This window comes from Lipophrys pholis, assembly GCF_963383615.2.
Source record: "Lipophrys pholis genome assembly, chromosome: 14".
Classification (NCBI taxonomy): Eukaryota; Metazoa; Chordata; class Actinopteri; order Blenniiformes; family Blenniidae; genus Lipophrys; species Lipophrys pholis.
In genome coordinates this window covers 3,108,824-3,125,396 of record NC_137633.1, presented here as the reverse complement: position 1 = coordinate 3,125,396, position 16,573 = coordinate 3,108,824, and the positions used below count along the sequence as shown (strand labels likewise).

The following is a 16,573-nucleotide window of genomic DNA, read 5'->3' as shown; positions in this document are numbered from 1 at the left end:
CTCTTTTTATGACTGAAGCAGTTCAGCGAGAAATAAGCCGGGTAGTTGAAAAGTTAAAACTCCGCTTCACAGAAGCGTGGCTGCCGTGAGGAGGCGTGGCCTGCCGCGAGGGGCGTGGTCTGTCGTGAGGGGCGTGGTCTGCAAGTCAATTCTCCTGCTGAAAAAGCTAAAAAATAAAATAATAATTTTTTTTTCGCAGCTGGCTGACGTCACAGCCTAACTTTTGTTTTCGTTCTTATGGGAGTCTGCACGACGTAGCTTGAGCTGAGTGTCTGTGGTTTGTCTCATTCTTCCTCCTCCTCTTCCTCCTCCTCCTCCTCCTCAGTGCTGATCGACGGCGTGGAGTGGAACGACGTCAAGTTTTTCCAGCTGGCGGCTCAGTGGTCCTCGCACGTCAAACACTTCCCCATCGGCATCTTCGGACACACGAAGGGACCGTACTAATGCTCAGAGACTCCTCCTCCTCCTCCACCTCCTCCTCGTCCTCCTCCTCCTCCTCCTCTTCCTCTTCCTCCACACACTTCTCTCAATTCTGCCGTCTTAATTTAAAACTCCCGCTCTCCTCCACGTATTTAATCCCTCGCCTGTTTGTTTTTGTTTTGTTTTTTAATTTTGTATTTAAGTCAAAAAGTCTCGAAGACGAGCCTGTCCAGAGAATATTTCTTTACTCGGCTTTGTAAAATCCTGCTGATGTTTTATAGACTTTTGAGGTAAAAAAGAGAAAAAAAGAGCGGTAATAACCAGAGATTTAACTGAACGAGTGCCGTCATGTTTCCGTTTTTATTCGGTGGGTTTGAAGCATTCGGCCAGCACAATGAACGAAGAGTAAATATATAAATATATATATATATGAAAGACAGAAGAGCAGCCGCCTTGTATTGAAGTGGAAAAAAAGTGACGCCGGGGTTTTTCTAACTAAGCTGAGGAATCGTTGAATCCTCAGCTTTCGAGACTGTTACCGTCTTTCAGCTCACGAGGAGAAGAAAAGAAAAAAAAGGCCTCACAAGAAGAAGAAGAAGAAGAAGAAGTCGGACTGAAAACTGTGTGAATGTGATTTTTTCCCATTAGGTGAACTCCGGTTGAGAAGAAGCTGTGGTTCTCACTCTTGTGTAACTTGTCCTCCTGATGGACGGACTCCAGGGTGGAAGAGACTCACAAAGCCCGACCTCCATCGCCGGGCGCGTCGTCACGTTTGTTCACTTCACTGTTACAAGAGACTTTTCCTCCAGAAGCGGTGGAAACAACTCGGCTTTGAATTAGATGTGAAAGACGACTGGAGAGAAAACAAGAGGGAAATAATCCCTCTAATCTCATCAAATTTAATGCGAACAAAAATTAGAAACTTTAAAAATCAGCAAGACATTTCAACTCTCCGCAGTGTTTTAGTCCGACTCTTCCCATCTTGACTGATGTAAGTTAAGTTTCCAGTAAATTCAACTGGTTCAACATTTTTAATCTTCAAGTAGTTTTTGTCCCCCTCAGTTTTATGAGTATGCACTTAGAGAACGCAGATGACCGACGCTCATCACTGACCCTGAACGCACCGCGCAGAGACAAACCTTTAAATACGACAAATGACGGTTTTCTAATAGTTTATCTCAAGAGGGAGAACGAGGCTTCATCTGGAGGGAGCATTTCTCTTTCATTTTAATTCCAGAAGTCGGCAATATCCCACACATTAGGTGAATAAATAGACCTAGAGTGAAAGTTTCTTCAAACTTTGCACACGAGATGTTCAGATTTCAGAGTGAACTCTTCTTCCCCCTGAAGCTCCTCTCTCATGCACTCCATTTATTGTTTTTTTATTTTTCTTTGCTCAAACAAATGTTACTTTTGCCAAAGCAAATCCTGAATTAACCGCAGCTCCTTGTTACCTGTGTGGTGTTATAACGTCGAGGTGAATGTATGGGGAGGTAACTTCGTGTAAAGCACTTTTGAAATGTGGGTCTGTTCTAGGTTCCGCGTGTTGGAGAACCTGCGGGACGTTTCTGATCCGAACCACGAACGTCACAGTACACCGTGTTGGGACTAGATTTTAGCTGCGAGTTTAGAAAGTGTCTGTGGCGTCCGTCTGTAGATTTCGCACCATCTTTAGTTGACTAAGTGAAATAATCTTTAGAGAAAAAAAAAATCAAATTATTTTTTTTTTGCTTCTAAAATTTCATTGTAATCTCTGCCAATTTCTTAATAAGTGCCTAAATTGCTTAATTTTGACAAATCAATGTAAGTTAAATGTCCCGCCTCGGCTGAAAATGGTGCTGCTTCTGCTCCAAACACAAACTGAGCTGGTGGACGGCGGCGGCGGCGGCGGCGGCGGCCATCAGAGGGCGTGAACACGACACTGAATCCCACGACACGACGCGTTTCGTTCTCTAAATGTTTTAGATGTTTCTGTTTTCATGTCGTCTCAGAAAAAGGCTCGTTGAAAGCGAAAGTTCCCTAAAGACTACCACTGTAATCCCCCCCCCCCAGAAAACTGGGAGTAATAAAACTACTATACACACTACAAGGTGCTCGTTTTCTTTTGTTTCCATCAGTTTGAGGTCATTTTCTTGATCTTTTATCTTTTTATAAATCTCGTAAAGTGAAAGAGGATGAATTTTATTTTACTTTATTTTGAAATGTCCATTGCGAACTTTACTTGATCAGCAGGGGACTCCAAACAAGAAATATCTAACAGCAAAAAAAATCTGATATCTATAACGAACGAAGAGAAATGCCCAAAAAAGTAATTGTCAGATATTTACCTTGTAAATTATTTGTAAAGTTATTATTATTATTAGGCAATAAACACCTAAAGTTGATCAAGTAAAAACTGGGATATACTAGATTATTCTGTGAAAATTAGAAAATTCAAATAAGGATATAAAGAAAACCTGACAAAATGTTAAAATGATGACAAAAATTTGTAAAAACATTTTTTTAGATAAAGTTTTAGTTAATATTGGAAAATCTGAACTTTTGATGAGATTTATGTTGCTGGAAAATTCATAAAACCACAAAAAAATAATGTGTAATTAGGAAATTGAATAAATGCTACTAAATATACTTAAAATACATTTTAAATGTTGAGAAAAAGTATAAATGTAACTGAGTTGTGTTATCTCAGTGTGAAGGTTTTATGTATTTTATTTGATTTTGAGTTAAGTATTAAAAAGCTTAATTTTGTTTAGTTAGACGTGTAAAAACACGTTGTTTTTAATTAATTGATTTAATATTTGTTATGTATTTAAAAAAAAATGTAATTCAATTAAAAAAAAAAAAAGTTTCTTTGTTCTTTGTTTTTGTTCTTAAAGTGAGATTCCAGCTGTGGTGAGTTCAGGTGCTCTCCCCCGCTGTGGGAGAAACGAGCTCCGGGTGAGGCACCAGGATTACTGGGAGGAAGTGGTGACAGCCGGGGGGAGAGACAGATCCTCCGCCGGAGCAGCCGGAGCAGGAAGCCGCTGCTGGGATCGCCGAGCAGACAGAGGAGGGTGGGAGACAGTAGCAGCAGAAACAGCGGGGCTCCTCCATGATGTAGAGCCGGCACCGTGCGCCTCTTCCACCCCACGACAGCAGCACATGTCCGGGCTGCGGCGGTGAGGCGGAGCGCGGCGGGCCGGGCCGTCGGTCGTTGTTTCGGTGAAGATGAAGGAGCTGAAGGAGCTGAAGGGCTGCGGTATGCGCTCCACGGTGGGCTTTCTGTCCCGCAGGGAGCTGAGCGGGCAGCCGCTCATGAAGGAGGACTTCCAGAGGCGGCGGCTGGCGGGCTGCACCAGCCTCTACAAGAAGGACATGCTCGGGCATTTCGGCTGCGTCAACGCCATCGAGTTCTCCAACAACGGCGGGGAATGGCTGGTGTCGGGTAGGTTGACAGAGGACGGACCCCCCCTCCTCCTGGAGCCCCCCGCTCCGTGCTAACGGGCTAACAGGCTAACAAGCAGTCAGCTGGAAACACGGCCTGAAGTTGGCCTCCAGCTCGTCGGTTAAAGGGAAATTTAAGATAATCTCAATTATTGCAGCTCAGATTGTCCAATTTATTACTTTATTATTACAGTATTATTACATGCAGTCCTGCTTAACTTTCTATTGTGCTTTCTTTGAAATTTATGGAAATTTCAACCACTTTTTGTTACATAAAATTAGGTCTTCAATTATTAAAATTTGGGGTAAAAATAATACGCTTAAGTGTAATTTTTAAATCATATGAACGTTTAACAACCTTAAAATTACAAAAAATATAATTCTCTTTGAAAAGTTTTCTGTATTCATAAAACAGCTAAACAATTGAGTACAGTACTTCTGATTGCATCAATTCTACTTCAGTATCAACATTAAATCTATTTTTTCCCCCTTTGATTTAGTGAAAAGTAAAAATAAACAGCATACTAGTAAAATTAACTTTCTTCTTCAGAAATAAAAGTACAATTTGAATTCATACCTGAAAATGCAACTTTTAGAAAAAAAATGGAGATTTTCCAAAACGCATCTTTTCTAAGATGCTGCTACTGCGCATGCACGCCGCGGCCATCGGAAATAGTTCTTCTGCACATGCTCAGTAGATGGACAATAACAACAACGTTTCCTCCGTGATGTCATGACTCCCGGTCCATGTTCTCCTGGGACTTAAGTAGTTTTATTTTGACAGTCACTGTAATAACAATCGTAACTTGGTCGTCTGTCCAAACAAATATCTGTATATTCCCGTTGCTAGTGTTTATAGCGTTCTGTTCTCCGTGCACACGTGTGTGTGTAGCTTCATTACAGAAAACAAACAACACTGCCGACTCGTGGTCTGGCATGCCAACTACATCGTTTTCAATATTTTAGCGGTTTCCGTGTAAACACAGAATCTTTTCAAAACGTTGTGCAAACGCAATTCTTTTTTTTTTAAAACTAAAACATCAAAATGATGCGTTTTCACCTGAAACATTTTCGTGTAGACGGGGCCTAAATTCTCAGTGTTTACAGAAACGGTGTCCTGGAGTGTGCTAAAGCCTTCACTGAAAATTGAATTTCAACTTTATTCTTCATTCAGTTGACAAATTAGAAGAAGAAAAGAAGTTTTAAAAATTTAAGATTTGCCTTATGTTTGATACTTTTACTCGATAGGGTCTGAATTATTTTGATTAGTGTTCGATCTTCGCACAGAAAAGAGAGGTTTCGCAGATTTTAAAAGCTTCAGTCACTATTAGGAAAGTATTTTCTTCATACTTGGTGCAGAAAACTGAGAATTCTCCCTTAACGTTTTTCTATTAACCCTCCATCCGGAGGCTAACTTCAGAGCGGAGGCTGAGCCCTGCTCGAGCTCGCGGACGCTAACTTAGCTTAGCTTGTCGCCAGCGTCGTTGTGAGCCAGCGAGCAGCCCGGACCCGGCCCACCGCCACCCAGCCACGGTGCGAGGAGCGAGGCCGCTCGGTCCGGTCCAAACAATGGCGACCCTCTGAAAACCCACGGAGCTATTTCCGTCCCGAGGGGGATTAAGAGTCGTCATGTGGCCTCTCGCGCGGCTCAGTGGTGGTCAGACCGGGACTCACCTGGACAGGTGGAGGCGACACGAGCTACTCGTTCTCGCTCACTGCAGGCGGACCAACCTCATCTGTGGATGTGCAGGGTCAAAGTAACGGATTACTGATACTCACGTTACTGTAATCATAGTACTTATTTTTTAAACTTTATTTCCGATTTATTTCATTTTTCTCAGGTAAATTAAACTCAGGTGATGAATCCAGTTATTAAAACTACTCGTACATGGACTCGTACTTTTGGAAAAAGTAATTTAAATATTATTACACTCAGACCTTTTACATCTAAATGTATTGAAATCCTGGTTAAGAGAAGTTCTTGGACTGTAATGTTCTAGTTTTTTTTTACTTTAACAGTACAATTAAAGCCGTGTAACTGCAGTTGTAACTGAGTACAAATAATGTGATTAGAAACAGAACGTGCAAGAATTAAAGAAGAAATTGTTCATCCTTCGTTTATTTGAGATTTGATGGAAGATCTGTCAGAGCTGAATATGACTGTAAAGTGTGTGTGTGTGTGTGTGTGTGTGTGTGTGTGTGTGTGTGTGTGTGTGTGTGTGCGCGTGTGCGTGTGCGTGTGCAGGAGGAGACGACCGGCGTGTGCTGCTGTGGCACATGGAGAAAGCCATCCACGCGCGGTCCAAGCCGGTGAAGCTGAAGGGCGAGCATCTGTCCAACATCTTCTGCCTCGCCTTCGACAGCACCAACAAGAAGGTCTTCTCCGGAGGTGAGTACACAGAAATTACACAGGGAGTACACGGGTAAAACACGGGGGTGGACGCAGAGGGAGATTTGTTGGGTTAGAAAAGACTGTGTTGTCTGTGGTGCTATATAAATAAAGTTGAATTGAATTTAGAACATGGGGAGCCATCAGTCTCACTGTTTTTTTGTTTTTTTTTAAGTTAACGTTGCTTTTTCAGGTCATTAACATAATAAAACAGGTTTAAAAGTATATTTCTACATACTAAATACCAACAACTTAATTCTAAGAACTTTAAAACTTTTCAACAGTGCTCTTTTCCCAAATTTACAGCAGCTGTACGAATTCAATTCAACTTTATTTATATGTCGCCGAATACAACAAAGTCATTTCAGGGCACGAGTGCAGAGAAAGCCAACAAATCCACTTGTGAGCTTGTTGATGTTGTTTTGTTTATTTCCTCCAGTAACTTTATGTTTGTCGTTGCTGTTTGTTAGTTTATCTGCTGACAAAAGGACTGAAATGGATTTTAATTAAAAACTTGGCAGATTAACAGATAAAATGCGAACAGCGAGTTAGTTTTGGACAAGATCCGGATTATATTCTGGATCTGGAAGAAACTTTAAATATAACACAGCGATGAATTAATCCAGTTTATGATGAAGAGCTGATTGGTCAAAGTGAGATTAAAGTTTCCTCGGTGTCGTCGTCCGTCTCTGCAGTTTTTTTTTTTTTTTCTGTGTTTCAGGAAACGACGAGCAGGTGTTTCTTCACGACGTGGAGAGGTGCGTTAAGAAATAAACAAACAAAAAAAAACTTCTGTTGTGTTCAAAATGTTTCCCAAGAGCTCAGATTGCAGATTTAACCCCCGATGAGTGGAGTGACGGGATTAATTTTGGCTGTACGATTTCTCGGAGCCGCGTCTCCTCTTACTCGCCGTCGTTCCCCACAGGAGGGAAACCCTCAACGTGTTCCTGCACATCGACGCCGTGTACAGTCTGTCCGTCAGCCCCGTCAACGACAACGTGTTCGCCAGCTCGTCCGACGACGGCCGCGTCCTCATCTGGGACACGCGCGAGCCGCCGCACGGAGGTGAGGGCCGCCGATCACAAGCCCGAGATCCAGATTGACCCAAGGAGGTCCTGTTCGGTCCCACCCAATGTGCCGATTCCTCCATGGGCAAACTGAACACCTGCAGAAAAGAGGGATTTATTGCGATAACTTACTGACGCTCTTCTGCACTCCCTGCAGAGCCGTTCTGTCTGGCCAGTTACCCCTCGGCGTTCCACAGCGTCATGTTTAACCCCGTGGAGCCGCGGCTGCTCGCCACCGCCAACTCCAAGGAGGGCGTGGGACTGTGGGACATCCGGAAGCCGCGCAGGTGAGACGGTTTTCCCCTCCCATTTCTGTGTGCTGATCCAGTTTGCAAAGCAGATGAGTTCTTTATCAAACAGGCGTATTAATAATATGCTAATGTCATTAAGGGAACTGCACTGTCAAATCTTATCACAGACATGCCTGCTACTGTAACCCCATCAAATTATTTTATTATCAGTGAGAGTCATGATAGGTTTTAAAGCTGTGTGAATAAAAATTCAAAGAAATCAAAAGTAAGATTTTTAATAATTTCTTCCTGATTCAGAGGTTTTTTTTGTCGAGTTATTTACTGGAAAGGTGCTAAAAACTGGTGCTGTGCAGTTCTAAATTATGTCCACCAGAGGGTGCTGCTGCAGCATCGAGCACACGCTGCTGGTTTCCTGCCAATAGAACATCTGAGAGCAAAACCAAGCAAATGTTTGCAGCAATGCAATGAAAACACACACACACACACACACACACACACACACACACACACACACACACACTTCCAAGTGTACAAAAGGCTTCCTGCAGAGCCGAGTTTGATGAAATGTTTGAATTTGTAGGTTTTTCTTCTAAAATGCAGACGTGCTGATTTTGGGGGGTGATGTGTGAATGCAAAGTACAAATAATTTAATACAATTTGCACCTTTCATAGTAACACGTTTATACTTAGTAATAGTAAGTATAAACGTAGTAGTATTTGAATCACGACCTGAATGTTTTGATCTATTTTTAGCCAATATATGTATTCTTTTAAAGAAAGAAAAATCCACTTTTATATCGAAATATGAACACCGTAGTACAGCTTTTAGATATTATTTAGATACATTTCACAGAAATTAGTTTTTGAAAGTAGATATTTTATAGAAGTGAATTAGTTGACAATGCAGCTGAAAGTGGGTCAACATTAACTAATGCTGTGAGGGGAAAAAAAAGGTATTTTAATCGTCCTTTTACTTTGAAATTGTGTGAACTTGGAGGAATATAGCGTCACTTTTTGCTCATTGGCCTAAATAAAGTTTTTCTTTTTTTTAATGACCAATTCTCTGCTTTCAAATACATAAACTATACAAAACTTTGCACAGTACATCAGTTTCCTGAAGTTTCCTCATCTTACACACTTTATTTTTTTTAAATTTTTGAGCAGCGACTTTTCACAAACGACAACACAGTGCTTTACTTAATTTAGTGGTATTTATTATTATTATGAATATTTGATACTAGACTGTCATTAATATGTTTGTGTTCAGCTGCTGAAGCAATTTTGCGTTAAAGATCAATAAAGTTTTGTTCAAATGTTATTGAACGTACAGCAGTGATGGCGCAACCCGGTTTCACAACATGTTTGAGTAACGTTCAGCTCTCAGGAACAGAGACAAGAGTTTTATCTCTGAAAAGCAGTTGGGAAACAAGTTTTCATTTTGAAACCATAAAAAAAAAAGTTTCAGTTTTTTTTCTCGTTAAAACCAGTGAACTGTGTGTTTCTGCTCTTTTTGGTTAAAAATCTTGAAACAGGAAAAAAAAAACCTACTCTTGTGTAAAAGAGGACTTGGATGACACTAGTGAATTTTTTTACTTCTAAAAGTACAGCGACAGGAAGGAAGTCATTCAAAAAAATAAAAGTGTTCAGTTTGATGTGACAAAGTAAGGAAAGAACGACAACAAGCAGAAAATAAACAAACTCACCAGCTTGATAGAAGCTTCACTTTAATCCCTCCTTCTTTTTAACTCTTCTCTAATGTTTTTCCATATATATTTCTAACTATATCTACAGACTATACTCTCTCTGACACTGTACATTGAACTTGATGCAGAATCTTTTTTTTAAGGCATCTTGAACCATTTTGGCTCAATTAAAGTGTTTTTGTCGAACTGTTTTATTATTAAAACGGATCAGGATTCACTTTCTATCATATTCAGAATTAATTTTATTCATAAAAACAAACAGATGACCTAATATCCTGGCTGGAATTTCTAGAAAACTATGAATTCTATTGAATTTTTTATTAAAATTTTTTTTTAAAGAAACAAAGATTTCATTCTTAATGTAGTTTGATCTCTCATCATTCATCTTGTGTGAATAATCAGCCGTTTTGATCCTTTTAATATGACTCTGTCGTCTTCAAATGGGTTAAAACCAGGAAGGAGAAGCAGATAAAGAGTAAAAGATTTCTCACCTGTAGATTAGATACTCAGGTGCACCTGCTTAAAAAAAAATGTACTTAAATGTGTTAAAGACGTAGAAATTCTTTGTTACTTCCTGTTGGGACCACTGGTTTAGTTTACTTTTTGAATGGAACAAAACATTGTGATTGATTGATTGATTGTCTCCTCAGCTCGCTGCTGCGCTACGGCGGCAGCATGTCTCTGCAGAGCGCCATGAGCGTCCGCTTCAACAGCACCGGCACGCAGCTGCTGGCGCTGCGGCGCCGCCTGCCGCCCGTCCTCTACGAGCTGCACTCCCGCCTGCCCAGCTTCCAGTTCGACAACCAGGGCTACTTCAACTCCTGCACCATGAAGAGCTGCTGCTTCGCCGGAGACAAAGACCAGGTCGGTGCCCAGGAGCTTTTCATTCGGGCGACGGCGCTCCTGATACGAGCAGCAGATGCGGAAAGCGTAGAACAGTGCGGAGGTTGTTGCTGTTGTAACCTGATTTGTTGCCGCCGCCATGTGGGACGAATTAAAGGACTGGAAGTGGAGGGACGTTTGGAAACGGAGGATCTTCAGGAAACACCAGGAGCTCTCAGCCGCCGCCGCCGCCGCTCCTCCGCGTTGGTCCTGCTCAGACGTGACATCACCCCACCGCCATGTTTATTATGTTAACATTATCCTCGGGTGTCAGTGGAGCTCGGCGAGGCTTTAAACAAACGACCCGGCGAAGCCCCGGATCGGGTCGCAGCTTTGAATCCGCTGCCATGTTGACTCGTGGTTTGAGAAGCGCTGGAGAGAAACCTGGAGCGAATCAGAGGATCTGTCGCAAAGTGAAGAACGTTCATTTATATTCATCGTTTCCAAATCTGTTCTGGAATCTGGATTTGGTCTCAGAGAATAACGGGGAGTGAGGAACCTTCACGTAAAGAGCGAAAAGTTGTGCCAAAGTATATTTCATTGATTTGTAGAACTTATCGAGTGAAATGATCAGATTCGCGTCACAACGTCTGAACGGGAAACGCTAACTGTGTTTCGGGTGTCTTGTTTCCATGACGACGGTCCTCGGAGCAACTGAAAACGCAACTTTTTTTGAAAACTCAGTGGAAACGGGGCGGTGGTGCAACTTTGTTTGACTTTTACCTGAAGCCTCGAGATGCGGCAAATATCTCCCCACAGCCCGGGAGCAAGTTCTGGTCTGGTTTGGAGGAGTTGAGCAAGTGCAGCTGGAAAGTCGTTATTTAGGCCAAATATTTTAGGAGAAGCCGCGGCGTGTTTGGGTTAGCTCGCGGCTCTCCGGTGTTTCGTCACGCAGACGTTGGAGGATTTTTGTCGTTGCTGTGCGAGAAGGGAGGCGCAGGTCGGCAGGAGGTGGAAAATGATGGAGAGCCCTGGGGGGATGGGGGGATGGGGGGGGGTTCTGGGTGCAACATTCCAGTTTGACGTGTCTTCTGGGAACCTGCGGCGGAACGCACCAGGTGTTCCGCCTGCCGACCGACTCCTCGACCACACTCAGAATTTAGAGTGAAGTTTTAACGGGAGACCAACCAGTCGGGGTTGGAAGGGAAAAGAGAAGAGGACAGTCGGAGACGAGCAGATTGTTCACAGGAGAAGTTAAGATTTTTCCGTCATCGGTTGATAAAACCGGCACGGAAATATTCAACAAGTTGAACAGAAGAAGCGAATGTGGATTATGTAACAAAAGCGAACGTCCAGATGGTGAAAAAAAAAAAAAAAAAAAAAGTCTGACTGACGTTCCAAGTGAATAAAAAAAGTGCTAATTAGAAGCAGGAGATCATGAAGGGATGGAAATATTGTAGAATGTTTGTAGAAGTCCAGCTTGTCGTTGAAATCTGAAATCTGCTGGAGACACACGAAGCCTGATGTTTGTCTGTGACTTTGTCTCCATGAAACTAAACGACCTCCACACGCTGCCGATCCGCTGTTTGGTGATAATATTAATAATAATACATTTTATTTGACTGAGCTTCTCAACACATCCAAGGATTTTAAGTTTTTTCGTGAATCCATGGAAGACAAAAAGAAAAACACGTAAACAAGGACAGATAGTTTGATATTATTATTTACATTTCCTCGACGGGGGAGTCGAGTGTGGAGGTTCTTTATTTCCATTATCACCCAATCATGCCGGTGTTTAGTGAACTTGTCTGTATCGGAGGAACCACTGGGTTCTAAAAGTTGAACTGCAGCAGGAGGAGAACGATGAAGATGACGTCTTTGAAGGAACTTCCACTCGTCGCGTCTTGATCTGATTTGCTCTGTTACCAGATGTACAGAATCCTGAGCTTCTCCTCGTCCCTCTTTTATTCCGCGGCGGCTTTAAGCGGCAGCATGTGTGCAGTCTTTGTTTACGCGACGTCGCGATCCGATCTGGTTTTACAGCGAGTGTCCGGCGCTCTCCCGGGCTCTTCTTTACCAATTCACTGTTTTATCTGTTTTGAAAGTTCCTCTCCCAGATCCAATCATGCCTTTTGTCTTTCCTCCTCAGTACATCTTGTCTGGCTCGGACGACTTCAACCTCTACATGTGGAAAATCCCCAAGGATCCAGAAGCGGGTGAGTTATTGGATCTGTCTCGTGGCGGCGTGTTTTATTGTGTTTTTTTTTTTTTTTTTTTTTAACGTTTCCTTTCAAAACTAAAATGGAGCAGAGCAGCTTCACGGCGCGGGATCGTCTTTCATGTAGTCAGCACAATGTGGGAACTTGGCGTTTGTCCCGCGTTGAACGGATTCGACCGTCACGCCTTGCGCAGCGGACGCTCACGAACACACACGTACACACACACACACACACACACACACACACACACACACACACACACACACACACACACACACACACACACACACACACACACACTCTCACACATACCATGACTTAAAAGGAGGGAAGGTTGGTTCTGCCAGGTTACAGATTTCAGCCACAGAAAAGCATGTCAGGAGTGCGGTTTGCCCCTCGGTTCGGTCCGACATGATGGACTTTCCAGGCTCTGGGCTGCTGCGGGACGCCTCGCTCTGCCTCTCCGTGTTCGCTCGCATCGCGGCGTCTGGCCAGGTTCAGCCTGCGATACCATCGAGATGAGGATTCGGAGCGACGGCTGAAAAGTTGGAAGTGGCCGCCGCACATTTTCCTACCGTGAACAAGCTCCGTGTGTGATTACCCCGCCAGGAAAGTCCCCCAACAATGCAGCAGTCCAAGAATGCACCATTTGACACGTTTATGGATTCGTTTCTCCCCGGAGTTACTCACGCTGAAAATATGTGGCTATTTTGTGTCAGACTGAAGGGATATCATGAGGTTAGGAGTCTTGTATTTCACAGGTCTTGAGAAATGAGGTCAGCGACTGCTGGACTTAAAGCCACAGAGGCGGATGTGCTGAATTTTAAGAGGATTGTTTCATTTTGAATCTTTCATACGAGTTTCTCAAGGTCGGAAGGTCAGAAAAGTGCTTTTAGTCTGTAAACGTGGAAATCTGGGGGCAGTTTAGAAAAAAAACAATTAACCTCAGAGAGGAGACCAGAGAACATGCAAACTCAAACCGGGAATCTTCTCGCAGTGAGGCTGGACGGCAAACCACTACGACACCATGCCGCCTCAGCTGATGTTATTAACATTTTAAATGCATAATCACCTCATTAGTCCAACTTCAATGTTAATAAATATGTGCGTCTTGCTCATTGCATGTTTCTCTAACCTCCTTTAAACATTTGTTATTATTTCATATCTTCTTTCTTTTGATAAAATTATAATAAATGTTTTTCAACTGCATGTTTATATATTATTATGGTTTTAGGTTGATATACACCAATTTGTCTTATTGTCTTAAGAAATCCGTAAATTCATATTTATGCTCTCCTGTTAGACTTTTTGATTTTATTAAGCTTCATATTCTCCTTCTTCTTTGGATGTTTGTATATTTAACATATAAATCTGCACGTTCGCAGAACTTTTCCTCTCAGAGGTTTAGTGAGTCGTCTGTTCAAGCATTTTGTGTTTTTATTTATTCATCTAAAACGGTTTTATTCCCTGAAAGGTGCTGTTTGGGTATAAAGGCCGTCTTTGTGTTTTTAAAGGAGGCCCGGGTCGTGTGGTGAACGGTGCGTTCATGGTGCTGAAGGGTCACCGCTCCATCGTGAACCAGGTCCGCTTCAACCCGCACACCTACATGATCTGCTCCTCCGGGGTGGAGAAAGTCATCAAGGTCAGTCCAGACCCATTTCTCTTTGCGTCTTTATGTCAGTTTAGCCCAAAGTAAATGTTCCTTTAAGTTAGGAATTGATTTCCAATGACTCCATTGAACAAACGAGTGGGTGTAAACGTCTGGCTGAGCCAGGAGGAATGAAATCCGACTTTTCCCTCTGCTGGCATGTTATCACTCGTAGTTTTGTCTGTGTGAGATCTTACAGAGCAGAAGCTTTCTCCAAGGCCTGATAAAGGAGTTGGTTGCGGGTGTTTTGCTTCAGATAAAACAGAAAAACGCCGGATTTAGGCTTTTTTCTTTTCTTTTTTTAATGTAAACAAGTTCAGCGCGCCGCTGGATTGTGTCAAATGGTCTGATAATTACAGCTTCTCGTAAGCGTATGACTGTAAATGATCTCTTGATTTATCTAACTTTAGTTCCTTACTGTTGATTTCAGAGGTAGTTACGGGTTTCTGTTGGCGGAAATGAAGACTTTGGCTGCGAAGTTATTCTGTTAAACCGATGTAATGATGACAAATGATTATAAAAAATACCAATTTCACAAACGTGACGTCAGTAATGTGACAGCTGCGGCTGATCAATCAAAAGCATGTGATTTATGTGACACATCAAGCTGGTTCAGACAATTCAAGTGCTTTTGAACAAATACAAGAAAATGTAAATGTCATTGTCTCCACTGGGTGAGGTGTAAACGTCACAGAGGAATCTGTGATCCTGAAGGAGACTCCAGGTTGTAGCGGTCAGAGAATATTCCAGAGGAGGGAGGAGGAGCCGTAACCCTTCTTGGAGCGTCGCCGTCCGTGTTTCAGTGCCTCTGCTTCCTCTGTCCGCCCCAGGTGTGGAGTCCCTACCAGCAGCCCGACAGTCTGGGGGACCTGGACGGTCGCGTGGAGGACAAGTCCCGCAGCCTGTACACCCACGAGGAGTACATCAGCCTGGTGCTGAACAGCGGCAGCGGCCTGTCGCACGACTACGTCAGCCAGTCCATCCAGGAGGACCCTCGCATGATGGCCTTCTTTGACTCGCTGGTGCGTCGGGAGATCGAAGGCTGGAGCTCGGACTCGGACAGCGACCTGAGCGAGGAGGCCATCATGCAGCTGCACGCCCGGGGACGCCGCGCCACGCGGGCCACGCCGGCGCCTCCCGCCGCCGCCGCCGCCTCGGTCGCCGGGCCCCCCAGCGACTCCGAAAACTCCTCCTCCTCCTCACTGGCCGGGCCCAACGCCTCCGGAGGGGAGGAGCCGGCAGGGGAGGAGGGGGAGGGCGAGGGGGAGGGTGAGGGGGAGGGAGAGGAGCGCCCCCGGAGACGGAGCAGACGCCAGCAGGGTCAGTCCGGCTTCCTGGCGAACGAGGACTCGGACTCCAGCGAGTTCTGGCTCGACCCGATGCCCCGGCCGCGCTCACCCAGCCCCAGGGACAACTCCACGCTCTCCAGCCCGACCTCGTCGCCCTCGCTCCCCGCCGGGGCCTCCAGCTCGACCACGTCCACGTCCAGCTCCAGCAGCGACGATGAGGAGCGGCGCAGCGCCGTGAGGCGGCGCAACGTCATGAGGCGGCGCCGCATGCACGTGGTGTCCCGGGCCGGCGAGCGGCCCGAGTCCGTGCAGGCTCTGTTCTCAGCCATCGACTCCTGCAGCTACCCCTCCATCTCCATCGAAGACCTGTCGCCCTCCTCGTCCGGCGGCAGGCGGACCTCCAAGCCGGAGGACAAATGTCTGAGCCCCTCCGACTTCGTGTGTCTGAGCCCGGTCATGTCTTCTGAGAGCGCCGCCGCCGAGGGCGACAGGGGTCCCGCCGCGTCCAGGACTGGAGCAGGATCGGCCGCAGAGCCCGGCGCCGACAGCTCCGACAGCACGGAGGGCGGGGACTCCCGTCTTAGCCCCGGGGTGAACAGGCGGCGCCGGGCGGGGGGACGCTCGTGCGACAACCCCACGGTGTCCTCGGAGTCCGAGGAGGACGGCCAGCGGGAGAAGGGCCCGGCGCAGACCGCTCTCAAACGCACTCACGTGGGATCGGACGAGGGGGGGTCGGGCTCCTCGCCGTCAGAGAAGAAGCTGAAGACATAAAAACATCAGTTTGTAACGGACTTCATTTAGGAAGTGGGTTTTTTTTCTATCTTCGGGTTTCTACTCTGCTTTTTTTTCCCCAGTTCGGCCTGTAGTCATGTGACACATGAACTTGCACTTAATGAGCAGAGGACGTCGAGCATCTTTTAAAAAAAAAACAACCCACACACACACACAAAAATAACGGTGGAAATCATTTTTGTTTGAGAACAAATGAGTGTCGTTCAGGTCAAACCGCCGACGACATAAAAAAGAAAAAGAAACGAGTTGACAGTGTTTTCAGTGAGGTGCGTTTAGTTTCATGCTGCGTCCGTGTTTCTTTCTCGTGCTTCAGACAAAAGATGTGGAGCTTCTCCAACTGCAACACTTAGAAAAGAAGAAAAGGAAAAAAAAAAAAAAAAAAAAGTCTGATGTAAGACTAAAGCTTAGCAGCATTTTAATTCCTGCAGCTTCCCACCGAGTGTAAATCAATAAGCTGATGCTTCAGTGTCTCATCATCCACCGAGAAAACGACTCACTTTTGTTTTCCTGCAATTAAAAAAAAATGATTTGCTCTCCAGTGTCTCCGGAG

The 16,573-nt window shown here is 44.6% G+C and overlaps 2 protein-coding genes across 2 annotated transcripts in view; both read left to right on the top strand.

Annotated features, from left to right (window-relative positions):
• pacs2 (phosphofurin acidic cluster sorting protein 2) overlaps positions 1 to 712 on the top strand; it is a gene marked incomplete at its 5' end in the record, with an annotated part of 60,513 nt that extends 59,801 nt beyond the window's left edge. Inside the window, one exon of the mRNA XM_080480033.1 lies at positions 326 to 712. Coding sequence (XP_080336159.1) covers positions 326 to 444 — 119 coding nt within the window. The 3' untranslated portion in view covers positions 445 to 712. The remainder of the gene's footprint in view (positions 1 to 325) is intronic.
• A 2,661-nt stretch (positions 713 to 3,373) lies between these two features.
• Positions 3,374 to 16,566, top strand: dcaf5 (ddb1 and cul4 associated factor 5). Its single transcript, XM_080480028.1, has 9 exons — positions 3,374 to 3,844; positions 6,089 to 6,232; positions 6,954 to 6,990; positions 7,158 to 7,297; positions 7,457 to 7,586; positions 9,904 to 10,117; positions 12,225 to 12,291; positions 13,809 to 13,936; positions 14,773 to 16,566. The coding sequence occupies exons 1-9, from the start codon at positions 3,628 to 3,630 to the stop codon at positions 16,000 to 16,002; spliced, it is 2,307 nt and encodes a 768-aa protein (XP_080336154.1). The 5' UTR covers positions 3,374 to 3,627; the 3' UTR covers positions 16,003 to 16,566.
• The last annotated feature ends 7 nt before the right edge of the window (positions 16,567 to 16,573 follow it).